The sequence below is a fragment of the Ranitomeya variabilis genome, chromosome 2 (genome assembly GCF_051348905.1).
Source record: "Ranitomeya variabilis isolate aRanVar5 chromosome 2, aRanVar5.hap1, whole genome shotgun sequence".
Taxonomy (NCBI): domain Eukaryota; kingdom Metazoa; phylum Chordata; class Amphibia; order Anura; family Dendrobatidae; genus Ranitomeya; species Ranitomeya variabilis.
The window spans coordinates 1,052,702,868-1,052,729,102 of NC_135233.1; the positions used below are offsets into that span (position 1 = coordinate 1,052,702,868).

General features: G+C 44.3%; 1 protein-coding gene and 1 long non-coding RNA gene across 3 annotated transcripts in view; both read right to left on the reverse strand.

Moving 5' to 3' along the window:
* Positions 1 to 26,235, reverse strand: part of NT5C1B (5'-nucleotidase, cytosolic IB) — a 46,370-nt gene that overhangs the window by 13,262 nt on the left and 6,873 nt on the right. The window contains exons 1-3 of one of the 2 annotated variants that reach the window (XM_077291474.1): positions 22,081 to 22,181; positions 21,469 to 21,998; positions 21,223 to 21,390 (exon numbers count right to left, since the gene is read on the reverse strand). In XM_077291474.1, the coding sequence (XP_077147589.1) occupies positions 21,223 to 21,390; positions 21,469 to 21,609 (309 nt within the window). In that variant the 5' untranslated portion in view covers positions 21,610 to 21,998; positions 22,081 to 22,181. Of the gene's footprint in view, positions 1 to 21,222; positions 21,391 to 21,468; positions 21,999 to 22,080; positions 22,182 to 26,235 lie in introns of those variants that run through there. The other variant, XM_077291473.1, reaches the window with a different exon arrangement.
* On the reverse strand, positions 1,487 to 10,292 carry LOC143810179 (uncharacterized). The gene is made up of 3 exons (XR_013222688.1): positions 9,161 to 10,292; positions 2,403 to 2,501; positions 1,487 to 1,624 (listed from the first exon to the last, which is right to left on the reverse strand). It is a non-coding gene; the product is annotated as an uncharacterized LOC143810179 (long non-coding RNA).

A 26,235-nucleotide genomic window follows, 5' to 3' on the forward strand; every position in this document is an offset into this window, starting at 1 on the left:
ACTAAAATTGTATTTTCTTTTTACATTATAATCCTCTGACATATGCATCAATAGAGCAGCAGGTGCAGTTTAACATTGCTGGATCGTCTGCTGCAAGCATCAAACACAGCTCAGCTCTACTTGTTAGCTCTGCTCAGCTTGGTTATTACAAGCACCGCTGTGGAGGAGTGCAGCATTGTTGAGCTCTGCTGAAAATTGGCTAGCAGACCAATGACGTAAAACACACAGGCAGATAAACTGATGTAGATGGGAGATTGGACTGACAGATACACAGGAGTGGGAGAAAGGAGTCTGTAGCTGTCAACCTGTGACTGTCTTTATTAAGAAAGGAGGGCCTCAAACAGGCCATGGAACTGGGGCCCTAACTCTGCCTATTCTGGGGGTACTCTTGAAGGTAGAGAGGCCCGAGTCTCTGACCTTACTATTCTCCTGTTAAACACTGATCTGTCCTCTCCTCCACCCCATGAGGCATGGGACAGAAATGTAAACAAGACAAAAAGATAAAACAGGGATAACAGAAAACCGCTATCATACAAAAGCACTAACCAACAATAGGTAGGAGGATAGGGACAGGGAGGAATAAATGGGAACAGCAACTAAACACGCACATACTACAGCAAACCACCCAACACTATTACAGCAACTGTATTCCAACCACTTAGCTTTAGAACACAGCAGAGGAATATGAAGCATTCAATGGCAGGGACAAGAAGGTCTGAACAGATTTTATAGGAAGAGGTAATGTCCAGATCAGAAGCAGCTGAAAAACTGCACATTTTGTAAAGGGTCATTAACCTCTTCAGCACTAAAGGAAACTAAATCCATTTAATAAGGGACACAAATCACACCATCTCTAAAGACCTGCTTTCATTATCGGACATGACTGTCTAACTCCAGGTCTTCCAGGGGGACGTGGCACCCTCATGACAGTAGCACTGAGGAGAAACAAGTGCTGCTGGGAAATGTAGTTTTAGCAGTGTATTAAGGGGATGGCCCATTCGGCAATGTGAAGTCGGATACACGGAGGTGCAGATAAAGATGAAAAAAGACACAAAAGTATAAGAAAGAAACGTTACGTTGGGCTTAGTCTGTATGTTAACAGTAGGTATTCATTTACTGTGCTTTGAGAAAAATAATATGATTTGGGCAATAACTGATTGTCCTGACATTACAGACTAACCTAAGTAAAATTGCCAACCAATAATTATCTTCTGATCTATACAAAACTGTGCACGTAGTATGATTATACATGAATGAATATTTTGATGGGTGTGACTGGTGTAACATCCCTACATATTACCACTTATTACAGTTTACTCATGCTAGTAAAAAAAAAAATAGTAATTAAAAATACCTGAGTTAGCAATCTGTTGCTGGGAAAGCTAGATGACATAGATAGGAAAATTAAAATGGTGGACCCTATAGAGTGGGATACTCTGCTTTTATTACCAAATGCGTAATACCACATTTCTCCTGTAGTGGTCAGTGTAGAAGTAATGTGCTGCTGCTCCCAGCTGCTTACGGCGATCACTGCTGATCAGTGGCAGCTCTGCCAACCTAGGTATCCTCAGTAACATTATGATGGTGGTGCCACATTGGTTGCCATCCGGGTTTTAAAGGGAACCTGTCATCAGATATGAAGCATTCATCAGAAAACAAGTCTTGAAAACCCAGCTGGTGACTTTATGTCTCGGCTAACTAGTCCAAGAGGCGGGCCCACATCAGTTTATCCCTTCCCCAAAACTCTTTGACTGACAGGTGAGTACACAGAAAGTCAAAAGGGAGCAGAGTGGGGAGACGCTGCCAAGGACCTCAGCAATTTAGTAGGCTGAGACATAGTCCCCGACCGGGTTATCAAGATAAACTGCGGAGATTTTTAAACATGCTGCCCGAGGGAGGATCCCTTTAAGAAAGAAATGCTCTTTGAACCTTCATTTTCTATAATGTGAAGTATCAAACACTGTATATTACCATTGCCATTAACAAAGTATAGTGTGCTAATATATCCCATATGTTATCTTATCTAATCCTACAGGTCAGGGCTTGTTACCAGGTGGGACCTGCAACTGAAATATGTGCAAAGTCCTGATCACATAAGAAGTCGGTTTACACTACTTAATCAGCCGTCAGGGTGAGACTTTTAATAAATCAAACTAAAATCCCCAATTTATAAATTGGGATTCTCATAAAACGCAGATCAGATAATCCAGTATAATTTGTAAGGATTAAAATGAAGTGTCTACAAGAAACAAAAAAACTCAGTTATTCAACCAGTTTTTTTCTCAAAATATTAATTACTTCTAAATTTCCCGTGATTTTTTCTACACCCGTCCCCAAAAATTTAAAATACAAAAAACACATCTTTTAAAACGCATTGTTCCTCCAAAAAACTAATAATGTACCTGATCAACTGTATGTGTCATGCTCACAGAAGTCTAGGAAGGCGAGTTACAGTACGATGCTTGGTGAGGTCTTCACATTGAAAAACTGCTGCAACGACCCTATAATTCATGATGATCACTATGGTCATAAGGGGGTTACTTTCCCAAATTAACAAAATTGAGGCAATAAAGGGGACCTGTCACCAGATTCCACAATACAAACTGCCCACATTAATAAATAGACCCGATGTGACTCTTGGGAGTTACTTTGGGTTAACCCCTTCATGACCCAGCCTATTTTGGCCTTAATGACCTTGCCGTTTTTTGCAATTCTGACCAGTGTCCCTTTATGAGGTAATAACTCAGGAACGCTTCAACGGATCCTAGCGATTCTGAGATTGTTTTTTCGTGACATATTGGGCTTCATGATAGTGGTAAATTTAGGTCGATAATTTCTGAGTTTATTTGTGAAAAAAACGGAAATTTGGTGAAAATTTTGAAAATTTCGCAATTTTCACATTTTTAATTTTTATTCTGTTAAACCAGAGAGGTATGTGACACAAAACAGTTAATAAATAACATTTCTCACATGTCTACTTTACATCAGCACAATTTTGGAAACAAATTTTTTTTTTGCTAGGAAGTTATAAGGGTTAAAATTTGACCAGTGATTTCTCATTTTTACAACAAAATTTACAAAACCATTTTTTTTAGGGACCACCTCACATTTGAAGTCAGTTTGAGGGTTCTATATGGCTGAAAATACCCCAAAGTGACACCATTCTAAAAACTGCACCCCTCAAGGTGCTCAAAACCACATTCAAGAAGTTTATTAACCCTTCAGGTGTTTCACAGCAGCAGAAGCAACATGGAAGGAAAAAATGAACATTTAACTTTTTAGTCACAAAAATGATATTTTAGCAACAATTTTTTTATTTTCCCAAGGGTAAAAGGAAAAACTGGACCACGAACGATGTTGTCCAATTTGTCCTGAGTACGCTGATACCTCATATGTGGGGGTAAACCACTGTTTGGGCATACGGCAGGGCTTGGAAGGAAAGGAGCGCCATTTGACTTTTTGAATGAAAAATTGGCTCCAATCTTTAGCGGACACCATGTCGCGTTTGGAGAGCCCCCGTGTGCCTAAACATTGGAGCTCCCCCACAAGTGACCCCATTTTGGAAACTAGACCCCCCAAGGAACTTATCTAGAAGCATAGTGAGCACTTTAAACCCCCAGGTGCTTCACAAATTGATCCGTAAAAATTAAACAGTACTTTTTTTTCACAAAAAAATTATTTTAGCCTCAATTTTTTCATTTTCACATGGGCAACAGGATAAAATGGATCCTAAAATTTGTTGGACAATTTCTCCTGAGTACACTGATACCTCACATGTGGGGGTAAACCACTGTTTGGGCACATGGTAAGGCTCGGAAGGGAAGGAGCGCCATTTGACTTTTTGAATGAAAAATGATCTCCATCGCTAGCAGAGACCATGTCACGTTTGGAGAGCCCCCGTGTGCCTAAACATTGGAGCGCTCCCACAAGTGACCCCATTTTGGAAAGTAGACCCCCCAAGGAACTTATCTAGAAGCATAGTGAGCACTTTAAACTCTCAGGTGCTTCACAAATTGATCCGTAAAAATGAAAAAGTACTTTTTTTTCACACAAAATTTCTTTTAGCCTCAATTTTTTCATTTTCACATGGGCAACAGGATAAAATGGATCCTAAAATTTGTTGGGCAATTTCTGCTGAGTATGTTGATACCTCATATGTGGGGGTAAACCACTGTTTGGGTGCACGGCAAGGCTCGGAAGGGGAGGCGTGCCATTTGACTTTTTGAATGGAAAATTAGCTCCAATCGTTAGCGAACACCATGTCGCGTTTGGAGAGCCCCTGTGTGCCTAAACATTGGAGCTCCCCTACACGTGACCCCATTTTGGAAACTAGACCCCCCAAGGAACTTATCTAGATGCATAGTGAGCACTTATAACCCCCAGATGCTTCACAGAAGTTTATAACGCAGAGCCGTGAAAATAAAAAATAATTTTTCTTTCCTCAAAAATGATTTTTAGCCCAGGATTTTTTAATTTTCCAAGGGTAATAGGAGAAATTGGACCCCAAATGTTGTTGTCCAGTTTGTCCTGAGTACGATGATACCCCATATGTGGGGGTAAACCACTGTTTGGGCACACGGCAGGGCTCGGAAGGGAAGGCACGCCATTTGGCTTTTTGAATGGAAAATTAGCTCCAATCATTAGCGGACACCATGTCACGTTTGGAGAGCCCCTGTGTGCCTAAACATTGGAGCTCCCTAACAAGTGACCCCATTTTGGAAACTAGACCTCCCAAGGAACTAATCTAGATGTGTGGTGAGCACTTTGAACCCCCAAGTGCTTCGCAGAAGTTTATAACGCAGAGCCGTGAAAATAATAAATGTGTTTCCTTTCCTCAAAAATATTTTTTAGCCCAGAATTTTTTATTTTTGCAAGGGTAACAGGAGAAATTGGACCCCAAAAGTTGTTGTCCAGTTTCTCCTGAGTACGCTGATACCCCATATGTGGGGGTAAACCACTGTTTGGGCACATGCCGGGGCTCGGAAGGGAAGTAGTGACGTTTTGGAATGCAGACTTTGATGGAATGCTCTGCGGGCGTCACGTTGCATTTGCAGAGCCCCTGATGTGCCTAAACAGTAGGAACTCCCCACAAGTGACTCCATTTTGGAAACTAGACCCCCCAAGGAACTTATCTAGATGTGTGGTGAGCACTTTGAACCCCCAAGTGCTTCACAGAAGTTTATAACGCAGAGCCGTGAAAATAATAAATGTGTTTCCTTTCCTCAAAAATATTTTTTTAGCCCAGAATTTTTTATTTTTGCAAGGGTAACAGGAGAAATTGGACCCCAAAAGTTGTTGCCCAGTTTCTCCTGAGTACGCTGATACCCCATATGTGGGGGTAAACCACTGTTTGGGCACATGCCGGGGCTCGGAAGGGAAGTAGTGACGTTTTGGAATGCAGACTTTGATGGAATGCTCTGCGGGCGTCACGTTGCATTTGCAGAGCCCCTGATGTGCCTAAACAGTAGGAACTCCCCACAAGTGACTCCATTTTGGAAACTAGACCCCCCAAGGAACTTATCTAGATGTGTGGTGAGCACTTTGAACCCCCAAGTGCTTCACAGAAGTTTATAACGCAGAGCCGTGAAAATAATAAATGTGTTTCCTTTCCTCAAAAATATTTTTTTAGCCCAGAATTTTTTATTTTTGCAAGGGTAACAGGAGAAATTGGACCCCAAAAGTTGTTTTCCAGTTTCTCCTGAGTACGCTGATACCCCATATGTGGGGGTAAACCACTGTTTTGGCACACGTCGGGGTTCGGAAGGGAAGTAGTGACGTTTTGGAATGCAGACTTTGATGGAATGGTCTGCTGGCGTCACGTTGCATTTGCAGAGCCCCTGATGTGCCTAAACAGTAGAAACACCCCACAAGTGACCCCATTTTGGAAACTAGACCCCCCAAGGAACTTATCTAGATGTGTGATGAGCACATTCAACCCCCAAGTGCTTCACAGAAGTTTACAACGCAGAGCCATGAAAATAAAAAATCATTTTTCTTTCCTCAAAAAAGATGTTTTAGCAAGCAATTTTTTATTTTCACAAGGGTAACAGGAGAAATTGGGCCCCAATATTTGTTGCCCAGTTTGTTGTGAGTACAGTGATACCCCATATGTGGGGGTAAACCACTGTTTGGGCGCACGTCAGGGCTCGGAAGGGAAGTAGTGACATTTGAAATGCAGACTTTGATGGAATGGTCTGCGGGCGTCACGTTGCATTTGCAGAGCCCCTGATGTGCCTAAACAGTAGAAACACCCCACAAGTGACCCCATTTTGGAAACTAAACCCCCCAAGGAACTTATCTAGATGTGTGATGAGCACATTCAACCCCCAAGTGCTTCACAGAAGTTTACAACGCAGAGCCATGAAAATAAAAAATCATTTTTCTTTCCTCAAAAAAGATGTTTTAGCAAGCAATTTTTTATTTTCACAAGGGTAACAGGAGAAATTGGGCCCCAATATTTGTTGCCCAGTTTGTTGTGAGTACAGTGATACCCCATATGTGGGGGTAAACCACTGTTTGGGCGCACGTCAGGGCTCGGAAGGGAAGTAGTGACATTTGAAATGCAGACTTTGATGGAATGGTCTGCGGGCGTCACGTTGCATTTGCAGAGCCCCTGATGTGCCTAAACAGTAGAAACACCCCACAAGTGACCCCATTTTGGAAACTAGACCCCCCAAGGAACTTATCTAGATGTGTGATGAGCACGTTCAACCCCCAAGTGCTTCACAGAAGTTTACAACGCAGAGCCGTGAAAATAAAAAATCATTCTTCTTTCCTCAAAAATTATGTCTTAGCAAGTAATTTTTTATTTTTGCAAGGGTAACAGGAGAAATTGGACCCCAACAGTTGTTGCCCAGTTTGTCCTGAGTACGCTGGTACCCCAAATGTGGGGGTAAACCACTGTTTGGGCACACGTCGGGGCTTGGAAGGGAGGGAGCACCATTTGACTTTTTGAATGCAAGATTGGCTGGAATCAATGGTGGCGCCATGTTGCGTTTGGAGACCCCTGATGTGCCTAAACAGTGGAAACCCCTCATTTCTAACTTCAACACTAACCCCAACACACCCCTAACCCTAATCCCAACTGTAGCCATAACCCTAATCCCAACCCTAACCCCAACACACCCCTAACCACAACCCTAACCCCAACACACCCGTAACCCTAATTCCAACCCTAGCCCTAATTCCAACCCTAACCCTAAGGGTATGTGCCCACGTAGCGGATTCGTGTGAGATTTTTCCGCACGACTTTTGAAAAATCTGCAAGTAAAAGGCACTGCGTTTTACCTGCGGATTTACAGCAGATTTCCAGTGTTTTTTTGTGCGGATTTCACCTGCGGATTCCTATTGAGGAACAGGTGTAAAACGCTGCGGAATCCGCACAAAGAATTGACATGCTGTGGAAAATACAACGCAGCGTTTCTGCACGGAATTTTCCGCATTATGGGCACAGCGGATTTGGTTTTCCATAGGTGTACACGGTACTGTAAACCTGATGGAAAACTGCTACGAATTCGCAGCGGCCAATCCGCTGCGGATCCGCGGCCGATCCGCTGCGGATCCGCGGCCGATCCGCTGCGGATACGCGGCCGATCCGCTGCGGATCCGCGGCCGATCCGCTGCGGATCCGCGGCCGATCCGCTGCGGATCCGCTGCCAAATCCGCACATGCCATAACCCTAACCCTACCCGTAACCCTAACCCTAGTTCTAACCCTAACCCTAGTTCTAACCCTAACCCTAGTGGAAAAAAAAATATATATATTTTCTTTATTTTATTATTGTCCCTATCTATGGGGGTGATAAAGGGGGGGGTTTATTTATTATTTTTTTTATTTTGATCGCTGTGGTAGAACCTACCACAGCGATCAAAATGTACCTGTAAGGAATCTGCCGGCCGGCGGGCGTACTGAGCATGCGCCCGCCATTTTGGAAGATGGCGGCGCCCAGCGAGGAGACGGCCGGACACCGGGAGGATCGGTAAGTATGAAGGGGTGGTGGGGGGGTGGATCTGAGCACAGGGGGGGTGATCGGAGGACGGGGGGAGCGGACAGCAGGACGGGGGAGCGGGCAGGAGCACGGGGCAGCGGAGCACAGGACGGAGGGGACCGGACCACGCACCGGAGCACTGGGGGGGCGATCGGTGGGGTGGGGGGTGGTCACTTCAGGTTTTCCAGCCATGGCCGATGATATTGCAGCATCGGCCATGGCTGGATTGTAATATTTCACCTGTTTTTTAGGTGAAATATTACAAATCGCTCTGATTGGCAGTTTCACTTTCAACAGCCAATCAGAGCGATCGTAGCCACGGGGGGGTGAAGCCACCCCCCCTGGGCTGAAGCACCACTCCCCCTGTCTCTGCAGATCGGGTGAAAATGGAGTTAACCCTTTCACCCGATCTGCAAGAGCGCGATCATTCCATGACGCATACGCTGCGTCATAGGTCGTTTTGGCACCGACTTTCATGACGCAGCGTATGCGTCAAAGGTCGTTAAGGGGTTAAACTTAGAAAAATAATTATTCAGCCATTTTTGCATAAATATTTACTCTCCATCCACTTAGTCTGACTGAAAACTCTATAGCATCTCTACTACCTGCTGCTCAATATTTACCTACCTGGTGCACTCTCTCAGGGCCCCTCCTCCCTGCTGCTGAATCCCCAGCCATCTAGCCTGATTCATAGTCTCTCAGTGTTCCTCCTCTCTGCTGCTGAATCTCCACCCAACAAGTTGGACAAATCCTCAGTGTCCCTCCTCCCTGCTGCTGAATCTCCACCCAACTAGTTGGATAGATCCTCAGTGTCCCTCCTCCCTGTTGCTGAGTCTCCACCCAACTAGATGGACAGATCCTCAGTGTCCCTCCTCCCTGTTGCTGAGTCTCCACCCAACTAGTTGGACAGATCCTCAGTGTCCCTCCTCCCTGTTGCTGAGTCTCCACCCAACAAGTTGGACAGATCCTCAGTGTCCCTCCTCCCTGCTGATGAATCTCCACCCATATAGCTGGACAGCTCCTCAGTATCTCTCCTCCCTGCTGCATCTCCACACACCTAGCCTGATTCAGTCACTCAGTGTCCCACCTCCCCAGCGCTTAGTCTCCACCCACCAAGCCTGACAACTCCTCATTGTCTCTCCTCCATGTTGCTGCTGCTGAATTTCCACTCACCCAGTCTGAAAGCTCCTCAATGTCTCTCCTCCCTGCTGCTGAGATCTCACACTGCTCAGAAGAAGTTGCAGATGTCAGTCAGGCTGGATGGGCCTAGATTGAATAAACTCATGAAATCTTGCACCCAATACCATAGCTGGACTTATAAAAATGCTCATTTTATACCGCCATTCTGACTAATGGATTCTTAGACACCTGTTTAATGTTGTATACAGGTTGTAATATGAAATCTATTTTTCGCTTTAGAAGGTTTCTGCATGAAAAATAAAAATTACCCTTCACAGCTTGGTCTAATTAGACAAATAGTATTTGTGAACACTGAGCTGAATATGTAAATTATCAATACATTTATATAGAGTATTGTCTGCTTTTTGGGCATTTTGTTTTTACATTAATGCCTGTATTTTTGGCTAAGAGTACTTTTCCATTGTGCTCTTATTAATATTTCTGGACTTTTTCAGCCTTTACAAATCAGTTTTTATTAATCAGTGAACTCGTTCTGACAGCAGGGTCCAACTGGGATAAAGATTTACTAATAAAGCCGACTGCACTTTCCCAATTTATTGGTACAGAGGGTTGTCCAAAATGTCTTTTGAAAACAGCGCCACACCTGTCCATAGGTGGCATCTAGTATTGCAGCTGAGCTCCCCAGAAGTGGCCCTATGCAGGCACCTAAAGGTCCCACGTCATGTATCAGATAAACAGGAGGCAGGATGACTACAGACAGGTCCTAACAATTATCCACAATGGTTTTCTCACTTACTCCTTGTTTACTCCGCAGCTCCTGACATGGAGGATGGGAAGTCCCATAAATTCTGACTGCATAAATCTTTGCTCGATCCTCTTTAATCTCTGGATAAAAACACCTATCAGTAGGAGATTTACAGGAACTTAAATGGGGACTTGCGCATGATCCGTAGACGGAAAAATGACAATATTTATGGTATGAACAAAAGTATCATCTATTTATCCAACCTGTCAACATCATCTCAGAATAATAAGGTTGCCATTTAATTAGCCATATCCCCAGGGAAAGGCGAGTTTCCGCTGACTGTCGTGACTAAATAAGTGGGGGGAATAGTGAAAATAGTCATTAGATGCTCTGGGCCGTCAGAATATGATACAAGCTCGTCTCCAGAAGAAAGAAAATGGCTTCTTTAATGCCACCGATTGGATGTAGTTCCCAGGGGCGGACACCGACAGAAGACGGCCCCTGAGCAGGAACAGTATATGGGCACTTTGCAGTCCAATAGCTCCTCATAATGCACAATTTCACCTGCTTTGGAGTTAGAAGTGGCCCTTTCAGCTCTTGGGCCCTTGCACTGGCTCGCTTTTCTATGCCGTATACAAGTAAGGTTTCCTAACACTATTCAGCCCGATAGATGCCAACAGGAAACTTTTTGTTCAGAATATGGAATTATCTTGGCACCACTTGATTTGACCACAGGCTTACGCTATGTGCATACTGATTTTTTTTTAGGGAGACTGTTCCAAAAAAAAAAAAAGGCCTGAAAAATCACTTAACAAAAACTCTTAAAAAGCATCTTTCAGCAGTTTCTGCTCATTATTAAACTGGTCACATCAGAGATTAGAGGATGTAGAGTTGGATAAACATAGTTTTTATCTATTAAATTGTCCTCTCTGTTGCAGAGCTATTAGCTTGTTAAATGTAGATTATCTGGTAATTAATTTTGGTACATTGATTTGACTCTGAGGGCGTGTACTTCGTTCCCTGCATGGCGTTGACCAATCATAAGTAGGAGGCGTCAAGCAGGGGAAAAAAAAAAAAGAACACGCCTTCTCTTCTGACCAATCATAAGTAGGAGGCATCAAGCAGGGGAAAAAAAAAAAAAGAACACGCCTTCTCTTCTGACCAATCATAAGTAGGACGCATCAAGCAGGGGGAAAAAAAAAAGAACACGCTTTCTCTTCTGACCAATCATAACTAGGAGGCGTCAAGCAGGGGGAAAAAAAAGAACATGCCTTCTTTTCTGACCAATCATAAGTAGGAGGCGTCAAGCAGGGGGGAAAAAAAAAAGAACATGCCTTCTCTTCTGACCAATCATAAGTAGGAGGCGTCAAGCAGGGGGGAAAAAAAAAAAGAACATGCCTTCTCTTCTGACCAATCATAAGTAGGAGGCGTCAAGCAGGGGAAAAAAAAGAACACGCCTTCTCTTCTGAGTTGTAATAATGACAACCCTGCTCTCTGCAACTACTGTGAAGTATAGAGCAGAGCTGAGTGTAATTACAAACACCTCCTGCAGACTTCATCTCACAGCAATAATTAGAGCATAGCTGAGCGTGATTAAAAACACTTCTGCAGCTGCAGCTCTCTCTCCATGTCTCTGTCAGCTCATTGTCATCCCCCTCACCCCTCAGACTGCAGTGAGATGAAAGCTGTTGATGCTTGAAATCACACTCAGCTGTGCGCTATACTACGCAGCAGGTGCAGAGATCAGGGTTAAGAGAAGGACTATGTCATTACATGTCTCACAACAGAAAGTGTGTTCTCCTGAACTTCTGGGGTGTGTTCTTTTTTTCCCCTGCATGACTCCTTCAGCTTATGATTGGTTAACATCATGCAGAGGAAAAATACAAGCCCTCAGAGACAAATCTCTTGAAATGCTCGGTCGGACTTTATAATTTAGAATTGATAAAATAAATTTTACACGCCAATAACTTGTTTTCTATTAATCTCTGCCCCCTCCTCCCTTGATTGACAGTTCTGGCTATACAAGAGCCATAGAAGGTTCTGTCTATGTAACTTGCTGTCCACTCCCTGTAGTAACGTCACGTGTAATCCTTGTGACCATCCTCTTTTTACCGTTGTTTTTAAAGTCAATTATTTAATAAAGAAGAATGATCTTATTTGGCTAGTGCCTCGCTCTTTTCCTTTGCTTTCCTCAATGGTAAAGTTGTAAAGTGCTATCCTTCTTTAGCATCACAGACTCCATGATGGATTACAGGAAGTAGGGCAGGGCATTGTCTCTCTGCTCCTGCTCTCCTGTCTGACAGACTGCAGTCAGGCATAACAGAGGAGCAGACAGACAAACCAATTCAAAATAACGGGAGTAATGCATGCTAGGAAGTTACGAAAAGGAAGCTCTAGACACAATAGTGCTGTCAGAATGCTGATAAAGAGGAACCACTTGATCAAAAAGGATAAATAATAGACTACACAGCATGAAAATAATGGCAGTTTCTGGATGTTTTAGATTAGTTTGCACCAAAAGCAGTTTAAGGGTATGTGCACACGTTCAGGATTTTTCTTGCGATAAAATGCATAAAAAATGCATACATATGCATCCTATCATTTAGAATGCATTCTGCAATTTTTGTGCACATGATGCGTTTTTTCCGCGAAAAAAACCGCATCGCGGTTAAAAAAGCAGCATGTTCATTAATTTTGCGGATTTTTCGTGTTTTCCCGCTACTTAATGCATTGGGAACCTCTGGAAAAAAACGCAAAAAAACCCGCACAAAAAACGCAAAAAAAACGCATGTGGATTTCTGGCAGAAATGTCCAGTTTTTGTTAGGAAATTTCTGCAAGAAATCCTGAACGTGTGCACATACCCTCAAAGGAGTTGTCCAGCTTTGGAATAAGGGTATGTGCACACGTTGTGGATTTTGCTGCGGATCCGCAGCCGATTGGCCGCTGCTTATTCGCAGCAGTTTTCCCTGAGTTTACAGTAACATGTAAACCTATGGAAAACAAAATCCGCAGTGCACATGCTGCAGAAAAAAAGAGCAGAAACGCTGCATTGTTTATTCTGCAGCATGTCAATTCTTTGTGCGGATTCCGCAGCGGTTTACACCTGCTCCATAATGGGAATCCACAGGTGTAAAACCGCAGGTGGAATCCGTATAAAAACCGAGCAAAAAAACGGGGTAAATCTGCAGTAATTCCGCAGTGTGGATTTACTGCAGATTTACCAAAATCAGTGTGGAAAAATCCGCACAACTTTCCGCAACGTGTGCACGTGGCCTAAAAGTCTGCAGTTACTATGGGGTTGCAAACTATTGAAGTGCGCACCACATACTGTCAGGATTCTCCGGTGGCAGCGGCGAGAGCTGAAGGTCATGTATCCCCAGGTATGCAATTTGCATACTTCCGGACACATTGCGATGTGCGTGGCCTGGCTCAATATAAGCGAGCTGAGTGATGCCACGCACGTCTAGTCGGCAGGTGACCGCATGTCTGCAAATCACATACTTGTGGTCACATGAACGTGTTCTCATCTCCAGCAGCAGAAAATCCTGACAGCACGCATTGTGCACGCTCTCAGGATACAAAAGTCTGCAGCCACATAGGGTAACTGCATACTGTCATCCTAAACCCGGGCAACCCCTTTCAGCTAAGCAGGTTATAGATTTTTTTCCTCCAATTTATTTATTTGTTATGCTTTGCTTATGCGCCATCATATTCCACAGCTTTACATAGATCATCACTGTCCCCATTGGAGCTCACAATCTACATTCCCTATCAGTATGTCTTTGGAATGTGGGAGGAAACCAGGAAACCCACACAAACACAGGGAGAACATACAAACTCCTTACAGATGTTGTCCTTGGTTGGAATTGAACCCAGGTCCCCAGTGCTGCAAAGCTGCAGTGCTAACCACTGAGCCAACGTGCTGCAACTTTTGGACAGGCCTTTTTCTAACTAAATCTATTTATATATCTTCGTTTGTTGGTTATGTAAACTTTTAGCATCATTTTAGCATGTTTCAATACTTTTGCTAGATTTTCTGATTACCGATTCATATTTTTGCTTCTTATTTGTACAGACAACACAACCTTGTAACCACATCGCCCTCTAAACCCTTGTGAGACAGGATTGGGACGTCGATAACATTTTTCTGCCCGTTTGTGGATTCCCTGACGTGGACCGTCACACCAAACTCCACAATGTAACCAGCGGGTGGGAGGACAGGGGTAGGGACGCAAAAATGTCGTAGAGCAAGTAACGACTGACTGCCGGCAGCGTCCATCTGAGCTCTGCCTTTATTATTACTGCTAGGAGGACTACACAAGTGTATACTAATTAAATAAATAGGTGTAGGTACTACAAGGGCGCTATTGGGAGGTTGGGGCCTGTATAGGACCTGTCCAAAATTCAACAAAAAGTGCATTGTTATCAAATGTATAGTGGGAAGTCGTCTAATGGTCCTGGAAATTGCAGCAAGTGGCCTGCTATATAGTTATGGGGCGCTCTTTATTCTATGTATGATGGAAAATTGGTTCTCAATACGTCTAGGGCTACATTGTGATATGTGTGCCATGTCTGCAGCTCTCTGAAAAGTCGTGCAAAAAAAAAAAAAAAAAATTCTGCGACTTGTCGTAGCGCGACATTTCATGGCTGTGATATTTCTGTATGTAAAACAGCCAATTTGCCGGCAAGTCACCTATCACGTGCGACAGCAACCAGAGACCGAAAATCCAGCAGATTTGGAAACATAAGTGACCCTGAATCGCAGTATGCCACAGGTCGCACCACAGGAACTCATTCCATCCAACGGTGCAATGTGTGATTTTAGTGTCACACAACATACAGTATATCATGTGTAGCTTTAGCCCTGCAGCATGCTGTGCCGCAGTCGAATATTTTTCCACATTTGTAGAATTTTCTATCACTTTTTGCAAGTCGCACTTGACATACACTTGCCATAGACTTCAATGCAAGTCACACGCGACATGTGACACACATGCAACTTGTCTGTTTTAAATAACAGCATCATCACAGTTTTAATATAGTCGCAAGATAGAAGACTTTTCTGAATCTTCAAATCCCAGAGAGGCAGAAGAGTCTGGGGATACAAGCTCAGGACACAAACTGACAATGGCGCAGGTTGCATGGATTTATGCATTTCTTTATCAACTCAGGAATGTGTGCATCAGACCTCCTGGGGGCATCACAGCCCGCCAAGATCTCCATTAGCGGACAATAAAACCTTCACACTCCTTATCTAGGAACTGCAGGAATATTTACTGCCAAAACTGTTTCTCCCCACTTCATACTGATAGTAATAGTGATGTGAAGTAGAACTATGTCTTGTGTATAAATATGCAACTTTTTAGATATTGTGGGAAAGGGGTTGTCCACAATGTGAATGTTGTCGGCATTTTCTGGAGCAGGTGGGTGTGTGACTGCAAGAATGTGATTTGAATACATGTGGTCACATGCTGACTAGACTTGCTCAATACAAGTGAATTGAGCGAGGCCGGACACGACTAGTCAGAGTGCGGCCGGAAGAATACAGATCACATACTTTCGGTCGCAAGACCACTCTCTCCCAGCACCGGTACCAAAGAACTATGACTGCCCACTATGTGAGTGCTGTGCCCCCTGAAGAAGTGTGGATGAAACGTGCGTCGGGGTAGAGGGACGCAGCATCGACTCCACACAGCATGTAAGTACTATTGAGAGGCTTCTGGCTCACATTCCACACGCTGCAATCAGGGGTACTTTTCTTGTATAGGGTTTATTGCTCTTAATTCAGGACTAGCACAGGCTATCAGAGGTGCCTGGTAGTGGTGTATGATAGTTGTGTAGATATGCAGCCCTTTTTCATTTGACAGTTACTTTTCATGCAGCATGACGTTGCACACAGCATGATTTAATAAGAATAGGTGTTTTTTACTCTTCTATTGAATAGTACTGTACATCAATATAATAATCTTTATTTTTTAGATAGCGCTAACATATTCCGCAGCGCTTTACAGACATTATCATCACTGTCCCCAATGGGGCTCACAATCTAAATTCCCTATCAGTATGTCTTTGGAACGAGGGAGGAAACCGGAGGAAACCCACGCAAACACGGAGAGAACATAAACTCTTTGCAGGTGTTGTCCTTGGTGGGATTTGAACCCAGGACTCCAGAGCTGCAAGGCAAGTGCAATATATTATAGAACATTTTTCATTTTAGTGTGTTTAATGGCGTCCTTAGCCATGAGTGTCTCTCACATCGGGGGTCACTAGCAGCATTTAAGCAACTATTATTTAAGTTTATTTTTATTGCGTTTTTGATGCTGCATTTTTTTTGTCTTTTTTTTGTGTGTTATGCTTTAAATAAAGCTGCTTTGTCTTTGATACTTCCTGGTGTGTGGCTCTGACAAAACTTTATTGATACAGTCATGTCGGGATTATATGTGTTTTTTACATTAATGCAATTCTATGGGGAAAATTTACATAGAAAACTCAAGGTATCCGCAAGAGAAATTGACATGTTGCGGATTTGAAACCATCACCGCAGTTCAGCTTTTTCGAAGTAAAAAAAGAAGCACCATGGTCATGAGATTTCTATAAATCCCATCCACCATGCTGGAATTGTAAGTGAAAATGTACAGTGTCAAAAACTCATCGTGGAAAGGGAATGTAGCCTAAGGGGCAGCTTGTATGTTGAAACTCCTGCTCCACAAAACAAAACATGTGACAGATCTAGAATCTATTATCTTCCATTTGTCATACTGGTATCTTCTTGTAAGGCAAAGAGACGCTCGGGGCCTTTTAGCCACCAGGGTCTGGGTGTAATCGTTGCCGTCGGACTTCCTATAGCTATGTGCCCGATTCCAATATAAATAAATATAATACACAATATAAATATACAAATATAATACAATATAAGTACAACAGTCCTGATTTGATGGGAGAATCTAGATAAAAAAAAGGGGCATATATTAGCACAATTCTTCCCAAAATGGCAGTTTTGGGGTGTTCCTTTGGCAAAGCTCGTTTTGATTTTTGTTTACTTCTAAGGCCTCATTCAGGCAATTGTTTTTCACATATGTGTTCTGTGTTTTTCACGTATAGAACTTGTACCCATTATCTATAGAACTGTTCACATGTGTGCTTTTTGTGGACTGTGCGTCTGCCAAAAAAATGGAGACCTGACTGTTTTTGATTAGGGTCACGGTCGGATCAAACTTACCTGTACAAGTCTATAGGTCAGAGAAAATCATGGGCAAGTGGAAAGGCTTTGTAATTTATTTTTTCATACATGAAATGTCAATGATGGTAAAAACTACCAACGGACCAAAACACTGATGAAACTTTTTGATATTTTTTGCGTACGTGAAAAATCACAGATGTCTGAATGAGGCCTGAGTCGGGTTCAGACCGCCATATTGAAAATTGGGGACTTGATTAGGTCTGTGTCCTCATCTGCATTGCACATGGTTACAACTGGTCCGTTGACACTGATCAAAAACGTTCATCTAAATAAGCTCTTAAGGGGGTGTTCTGATTTTCATAGATATAAATTGTCGGATAGTGCTTGTACATACAAGCAATTTTGCAATGTGCTGCGTAGAATAATTTTCAGAGAATCTTGAGCCATGAAATGGAATCTGTCACCTGATTCATGAGGCCCCAACCGTGGGCAGCATGGATCAGAGCCATATAGTTAAAAGGTCCGGCCGCGGACCATATGCAGAGACGAGGGTCCGGAGCGGCCCACTGCAGATGATTGACAGGTCTCATCCATAGCAAGCAACCGGTCTATCACGTAGGGCAGTGATAGGAAAAGCCGGCCAGGGGCAACACCACATGACTCTAGTCTCCGGCTAATCTTCTCTGGTGTTTCAAAGAAAAATATACCTGTCTGCAATCGTGCAGCGAGTCCCCGATTCATGATGTCCGTGCTTGGGCAAAATGGATAAGCTGCCAGGTTCCTTTTAACACTTTTCTTATCACTTGTTTACAGCTTGTTTACAGCTCATTGATGGAGATCGACCACCACTGCCAGAGAGCAGAACATGTGCAGTGCTTACAAGTTCTTTCCTATTGAGCTTGTAAGCACTGTTTTATAGCTGGTTAGGATCGCTGTAGTACTCCGTTACCTCCTAATCCTGACCAGCTACAGTGCAGTTCTTACAGGCTAGACAGCAGCAGTGGTCGGTCGCCTAGGCAACAAATTGTAAACAAAAGAGTTAACATGTCATCAACGTCTGCAAATTATAATAAGCAGTAAATCGCCTGCTTTGACAAATATCCAACAAAATCCAACATGGAAATAACACTTTAATCAGGAGTGGAGCAATCCGAGGAAAAGTATAAGGCCACGTTCACACGTTCAGTATTTGGTCAGTATTTTACCTCAGTATTTGTAAGTCAAAACCAGAAGTGGAACGATCAAAGGAAAAGTATAATAGAAACATATGCATCACTTCTGCATTTATCACCCACTCCTGGTTTTGGCTACAAATACTGATGTAAAATACTGACCAAATCCTGCTAGTGTGAATGTGGTCTTACAGTCTGTGATCAATGCTCTGGAGGATCTAAACCAGGGAAACTGTATTCCTCGAGGGCCACAAACCGTGCGTGTTTTTAAGATTTCCTTAGCATTGCACTAGGTGCTAGAATCATTATCTGTGCAGGTGACTAAATTATCACCTGTGCAATACAAGGACATCCTGAAAACATGACCTGTTTGCGGCCCTTGAGGAATGCAGCTTGAGACCTCTGATCTAAACTCTAACCATCTTGGAAAGTGTGGTACCCCTGAACATGACATGATGACAGTTCAATAACATGTTCTTAACTGCAACTAATAAGTCTTTTCCAGGACTTCAGTGCTACCAATAAGCCACCTCTGCCATTTAGATACTAATCACGTTTCCTAAAGTAGAAGTTTTAGGCCCTAAGTCATCAAAGTGTTCAGACCAGAAAATTGATGTAAAACCCTTTGAAAAGATGCACCAAAATTAGCGATTTTTGATGTTTTTATGCCAATATGGGAGGCGCCATGGCGAGGGGAGATGTGAGTATGCCCGCCCGTCAAAAATTCATCCACAGTGGTGACATTTCTTACACCAAGAAAGTCATAATTTCTATCAAGGTACATGTCACTGAGAAGATGCGTCAAATTTCTTAAGTGACATTCGACCGCCTCTTAATGAATTCGGAACATCTTATTCCTGCCCCCTCATTAAGTATGGAGTAGAAAACCTAGTCTTATAGCTTGTGCACACGCTGCGGATTCCATTGCGGAATTTTCTGCAGCGGAATTGATAAATCTGCAGTGCAAAACCGCTGCGATTGTTCCTGCGGATTTATCGCGGTTTCCGCTGCGGGTTTACACCTGCAGTTTTCTATTGGAGCAGGTGTAAACCCGCAGCGGAATCCGCACAAAGAATTGACATGTTGCGGAATATAAACTGCTGCGTTTCCGCGCGTTTTTTTCTGCAGCATGTGCACTGCGGATTTCGTTTCCCATAGGTTTAGATTGTACTGTAAACTTATGGGAAACCGCTGCAGACCCGCAGCTCCGGAAACGCTGCGGATCTGCAGCGAAATCCGGAGCGTGTGCACATACCCATAGGCCTCTTTCACACGTCAGTGTCTCCAGTATGTGAGGTGACGGTTTTCACACATACCAGAGACACTGACACACGTAGACCCACATATCTGGGTTTTTTCACGGACCGTGTGTCTGAGTGACCCACACGTCGATATGTCCGTTTTTGTGCAGCTGCACGGATCACACGGACCCATTCAAGTCAATGGGTCCGTGTAAACACGTACCGCACACGGATGCTGTCTGTGTGATGCATCAGTACCAGACGGACGGCTGCCGGGGAAGAATCGCTACAGTAAGCGCTGTTCCCCGGCGGCCGTCCATGTGATACTGATGTGGCACTTAGTTGCCACACGTGTGCCGCACGTAGTATACACACGGACACGGATTTCTCCAGTACCGTTTTTTCCGGTACTGGAAATAAACTGATGTGTGAAACCGGACTTAGTGAATCGAGGCCTTAGTTATTTCTACATAGCTTTCTTACTGCGCCGTCAGAGGGTCGTATAAATCGGTGCGACATCGGACCGCAGTGCACAGACTGGCTGTTGGCTCTCCCGACCAGTGCGTGACCGTTTTATATATTTCTATGAAGCTGTCACGCTTGGGTCGGGAGAGCAGCCAGCCAGTCCATGCACTGCGGTCCAATCTCGCTGCGCCTGACTGCGCCTTTAAGAAGTTATGTCCAGAACTGACACTCCCATCCCAAATTCTTGCATTGAGAGCTGTCAGAGATGAGCGTCGTCCACCTCCCCCCATGCCTGCAGGTTGTGTTAGTGCTGCTGTATTTGGAATGTGATTTCTGCAGCTGAGGAAGAAGAATGTCAAGAAGCTGAGATAGGAAGCAACTTGCAGGCAGCGCTGCTGGATGTGACATCTGAAGGGGGGCGGCTGCATACACAGCACTGGGAGGATAGGCGACATCTAACAGGGATGACAACCCCCAACAGCCTCCTTCCTCTGACCCAAGACAGACTATCACATCCAGGCCTCTAGATCTGGACATTGACATGGAAACTATAGTCAATATCCCTTGCATCTGCTGCTCAGTTAAATGTAATTTATTGTTCCCTGTTATCAGCCAGTCTAGGATGAGGCTGACATAACTAATAACACGTCCATCCGGTGCCTCCTAATCTTGGGCTACACAAGTGTCGCACAACATAAATTCTCAGACAATGTGCCCAGTTAAAACTGCTTTTTTTAAGTTGCCATTTTGCTTGGGAAAAAAAAAAAACACACCTAAATCTCAGAAAAGTTGCAGCCACATGTGATTTCCATTGAAGGCTATGGCAGGAGAGTCACGTGGGATTGTCACCAAGTGACAAACACATTGGTAAACTTTGTATATAGTAGTAAATGTGAAACTCCGATCTCAGGTTTACAGGTTTCTGTGCAGCCCTAACTGAAGGGTGCGGCGAAAACTGCTGCTGATTTTGATGCTGAAATCTTACTGATTTGCCTTACAAGGCCGATCCCCAGCATAAACCAACATGCTGCCGATTTCCCCGGCCACGGACTTTCTGACCCGGTTCTTCACTGCAGTGAATGTGTTGCATTTTGTAATGCTTTTGGTTGTGTTTCATGGTCCTCATATAGAGACATAGACCTGCAGTCAGTCCGGAAATCGTGGTCCGTACTTGGACCATGAAGTGCAGAATATTTGTGATACAGAGTGGATTGTCCCCCATGCCGAAAAATCCACCGTGTAAATGCCCTCACATAAAGTGAGATGCGACGAAGTGTGGGACATAGATTACCTTCACGAAAGGAAATGCAGGCCCAGGCTTCAGGGGTTCCTCTTCATGTTCCTGTTGGTACAGCACATATTTCTCCACACCTTCATCTTCATACAGAGTCCTCTCGTTAACCATGTTGAACAAAACCCGGGATGACACCGCGATGGTTATTGCATTCTGGGGCTTGGGCTGTAGAGAAAAAGCAGAGAATTAGAATATGTTCCTCAGGTTCTGCACCGGTTTCTTGCAAATACTTGGGCTACTTACCAGCTTGGGCTTCTTCTTGGGTGCAATGCTGTCGTAGAAGGCCTTGGCCGCAGAAGAGTCGTGCTGGCCTTTATTTTCTTCAGCATTGGCGGGTGATGCTTGGGTTGCATCCGGTGGCGAGTTATCCTTGGCTCCGCTCATTGTGTCGCGCTGTTGGACAGGGTCCGATGTTGCAGGTGGTTGTTTGTCTATGGACTTGGGATTCTCTGCCAATGGAATTGGGGTGGACTGGAAATTCTCCACCAAACGAATGGGATGGACTTGGGATTCTTCGCCAGTAGACTTGGGATTCTCTACTGATGGACTAGGGATGGTCTCGGGATTCCTCACGGAAGTACTTGGGGTGGTCTGGATATTCTCTACCGATGGACTCAGGATGGTCTGGGGATTCTCTACCGATGGACTCCGGATGGTCTGGGGATTCCTCACCAATGGACTCTGGATGGTCCGGGGTTTCTCCACCGATGGACTTGGGATAGTCTGGAGATTCTCCACCGATGGACTTGGGATGAAGTCTGCCAATCTCTTGGCTGTAAATAATGACAGCGAGGGTTCAGCGAGAGCCGGCTGGGCTGTACATTTACAGAGTTAGGACACTTCCTTGTTACTTACGTAAAAAGACAAGACATGAATAGGAAGCTGAACCAACGCCCTCCGCTGTGTGACTCACCCCAGGAGGGAGGGTTAATGTGCAAGCTAGTATTAGAGAAGTAATGGAGGCTGGCCCAGGGAGTGGTGAAACTCAGGCCTTACACATACCAGGCAATTAACATGCCATAGGGCGGGTACTGAGGGGCAGGGCTGCTCACCCCTCCTGTGTTCTCCTGCACACATTACCCACCCCTCTGTATGATATCCTTCCAGTGTCAGCTGTCTGCCCTGGGCTTTCTCTCTGCTTGCTAACAAAGACAGAGAGAAAGCTACATAGTTAATGGTAACTCTATTGTGAAACTACAACTCCCAGCATGTCACAACAGCAGCAAGCCTGGAGTTGTAATTTCACAACAGCTGCAACATAATGTAGTCTAGTTAGCTTACTGCAGTCCTATGTAAGGGTGCTGACATGTTGGAAGGGGCTTTCCAGATCAATGATATTGATGATCTTTCCTTTTTATTTTTCTTACTGGCCTTCTAAGAGCACAATATATATATATATATATATATATATATATATATATATATATATATATATATATATATATATATATATACACATATATTTTTTTTTGTTTTAGTCGAAAGCATTGTAATTGGCCATGCATTGTTGCAGTGCGAGCTGTAGTTTTTATTGGCACCATTTTGGGGTCTGTATGACTTTTTAATCATAACTTTTTAATCATTTTATTCCATTTGGGAGGCGATGTGACGGAAAAAAAAAAAGATTTTTGCCATTTTTTCTTTTTTCTTTTTCTTTTAGTGTTTCGGTATTTATTGCACATGCTAAATATTATGATATTTTATTATTTTAGATAGTTTTGCACTCTGCAATGTAAAAAGTGTTATCTTTATGTGTTGCAGGAAGATTAGGATGATTTAAAGGGACTCTGTCACCTGAATTTGGCGGGCCCTGTTTACGGTCCGATGGGCGGTGTTTTCTGTTCTTTCATTCACCCCTTCCTTTCCCGCTGGCCGCAATATTGTCTTGAATTTGTTTAGATTTCCTCTGTAGAACATGCGTGCGCAAGGCAATCGAAAAGCATTAGTGCGCATGCGCCGGCGCACTATGTCCCGGAACACAGTGAAATACTTCCGGGACATCGTGCGTCGGCGCATGCGCACTAATGCTTTTCGGCTTTGCCCGCAGTTGGGCAAAGCATACTGTGCGTGTGAAGGCAAGATTGCCTTGCGCACGCATGTTCTAAAGAGGAAACCTAATCAAATTCAAGACAATATTGCGGCCAGCGGGAAAGGAAGGGGTGAATGAAAGAACAGAAAACACCGCCCATCGGACCGTAAACAGGTCCCGCCAAATTCAGGTGACAGAGTCCCTTTAAACCACCTGCTGGGATTTATAGGTATACAAACATGGCAGACATGGACTCATAGGTGTACAAACATGGCATGGCAGACATTGGCTCCTGGGTGTACAAACATGGCAGACATGAGCTCGTTAGTGTACAAACATGGCAGATATGGGCAACCTTCAGTAGAGCCCCCACCTGCCATGGCAACACTATTACACCACATTTCCAGCCTCTTAAAGGGAACCTGTCACCTGAATTTGGCGGGACCAGTTTTGGGTCATATGGGCGGGGTTTTCGGGTGTTTGATTCACCCTTTCCTTACCCGCTGGCTGCATGCTGGCCGCAATATTGGATTGAAGTTCATTCTCTGTCCTCCGGAGTACACGCCTGTGCAAGGCAATATTGAATACCTTGAAACAAACTGGGAACCTCTGTCAGACACGATGTTCTCCGGAATGCCATGCAAACGAACCACGTGTTGGAAAAATAATGGAACCAAATCAGAGGAAGAAGGCAATTTAGGCAAGGGTACCAAATGGACCATTTTAGAGAAGCGATCGCAAACAACCCAGATGACCGACATCCTTTGAGAAACAGGAAGATCTGAAATAAAATCCATGGAAACATGCGTCCAAGGCCTTTTCGGGACCGGCAAGGGCAAAAGTAACCCACTGGCACGAGAACAGCAGGGCTTAGCCCGAGCACAAGTCCCACAAGACTGCACAAAAGAACGCACATCCCGCGACAAGGAAGGCCACCAAAAGGACCTAGCCACCAGTTCTCTGGTACCAAAAATCCCAGGATGACCAGCCAACACCGAACAATGAACCTCAGAGATAACTCTATTAGTCCATCTATCAGGGACAAACAGTTTCTCCGCTGGACAACGGTCAGGTCTATCAGCCTGGAACTCCTGCAGCACCCGCCACAAATCAGGGGAGATGGCAGACAGAACTACCCCCTCTCTGAGAATACCAGCCGGCTCAGGAACCCCAGGAGAATCAGGCACAAAACTCCTTGAAAGGGCATCAGCCTTCACATTCTTAGAACCCGGAAGGTACGAAACCACAAAATTGAAACGGGAGAAAAACAGCGACCAACGAGCCTGTCTAGGATTCAACCGCTTGGCAGACTCGAGATAAGTCAGATTCTTGTGACCTGTCAAGACCACCACGCGATGCTTGGCTCCTTCAAGCCAATGTCGCCACTCCTCGAATGCCCACTTCATAGCCAACAACTCCCGATTGCCAACATCATAATTACACTCAGCAGGCGAAAACTTTCTCGAAAAGAAAGCGCATGGCTTCAATACAGAGCAATCAGAACTTCTCTGAGACAAAACAGCCCCTGCTCCAATTTCAGAAGCATCAACCTCGACCTGAAAAGGGAGCGAAACATCTGGCTGACACGACACAGGAGCCGAAGAGAAACGACGTTTCAACTCCTGAAAAGCCTCAACGGCCGCAGAGGACCAATTCACCACATCAGCATCCTTCTTGGTCAAATCAGTCAATGGTTTAACAACACTAGAAAAATTAGCGATGAAGCGACGGTAAAAATTGGCAAAGCCCAGAAATTTCTGAAGGCTCTTCACAGATGTAGGCCGAGTCCAATCATAAATAGCTTGGACTTTAACAGGATCCATCTCGATAGTAGAAGGGGAAAAAATGAAGCCCAAAAAGGAAACCTTCTGAACTCCAAAGAGACACTTAGATCCCTTTACAAACAAGGAATTAGCACGAAGGACCTGGAACACCATTCTGACCTGCTTCACATGGGACTCCCAATCATCCGAAAAGACCAAAATATCATCCAAATATACGATCATGAATCTATCCAGATACTTTCGGAAGATGTCATGCATAAAGGACTGAAACACAGAGGGAGCATTAGAAAGGCCGAATGGCATCACCAGGTACTCAAAATGGCCCTCGGGCGTATTAAATGCTGTTTTTCATTCATCGCCCTGTTTAATACACACGAGATTATACGCCCCTCGAAGGTCTATCTTGGTGAACCAACTAGCCCCCTTAATCCGAGCAAATAAATCAGACAGTAGAGGCAAAGGGTACTGAAATTTGACCGCGATTTTATTAAGAAGGCGGTAATCTATACAAGGTCTCAGAGAACCATCCTTCTTGGCCACAAAAAAGAACCCTGCTCCCAATGGTGACGGCGACGGGCGAATATGCCCTTTCTCCAAGGACTCCTTTATATAACTCCGCATAGCGGCGTGTTCTGGCACAGACAAATTGAAAAGTCGTCCCTTAGGGAACTTGCTACCAGGAATCAAATTAATAGCACAATCACAATCCCTATGAGGAGGTAGGGTACTAGACTTGGGCTCATCAAATACATCCCGGTAATCCGACAAAAACTCAGGGACTTCAGAAGGAGTGGAGGAAGAAATTGACAATAATGAAACATCCCCATGTACCCCTTGACACCCCCAACTGGACACCGACATTGATTTCCAATCCAATACTGGATTATGGACCTGCAGCCATGGCAAACCCAACACGACCACATCATGCAGATTATGCAACACCAAAAAGCGAATATCCTCCTGATGCGCAGGAGCCATGCACATAGTCAACTGGGTCCAGTACTGAGGCTTATTCTTGGCCAAAGGCGTAGCATCAATTCCCCTCAAAGGAGTGGGATGCTGCAAGGGCTCCAAGAAAAAACCACAGCGCCTGGCAAACTCCAAGTCCATCAAATTCAGGGCAGCGCCTGAATCCACAAATGCCATAACAGAATAGGATGACAAAGAGCAAATCAGAGTAACGGACAGAAGAAATTT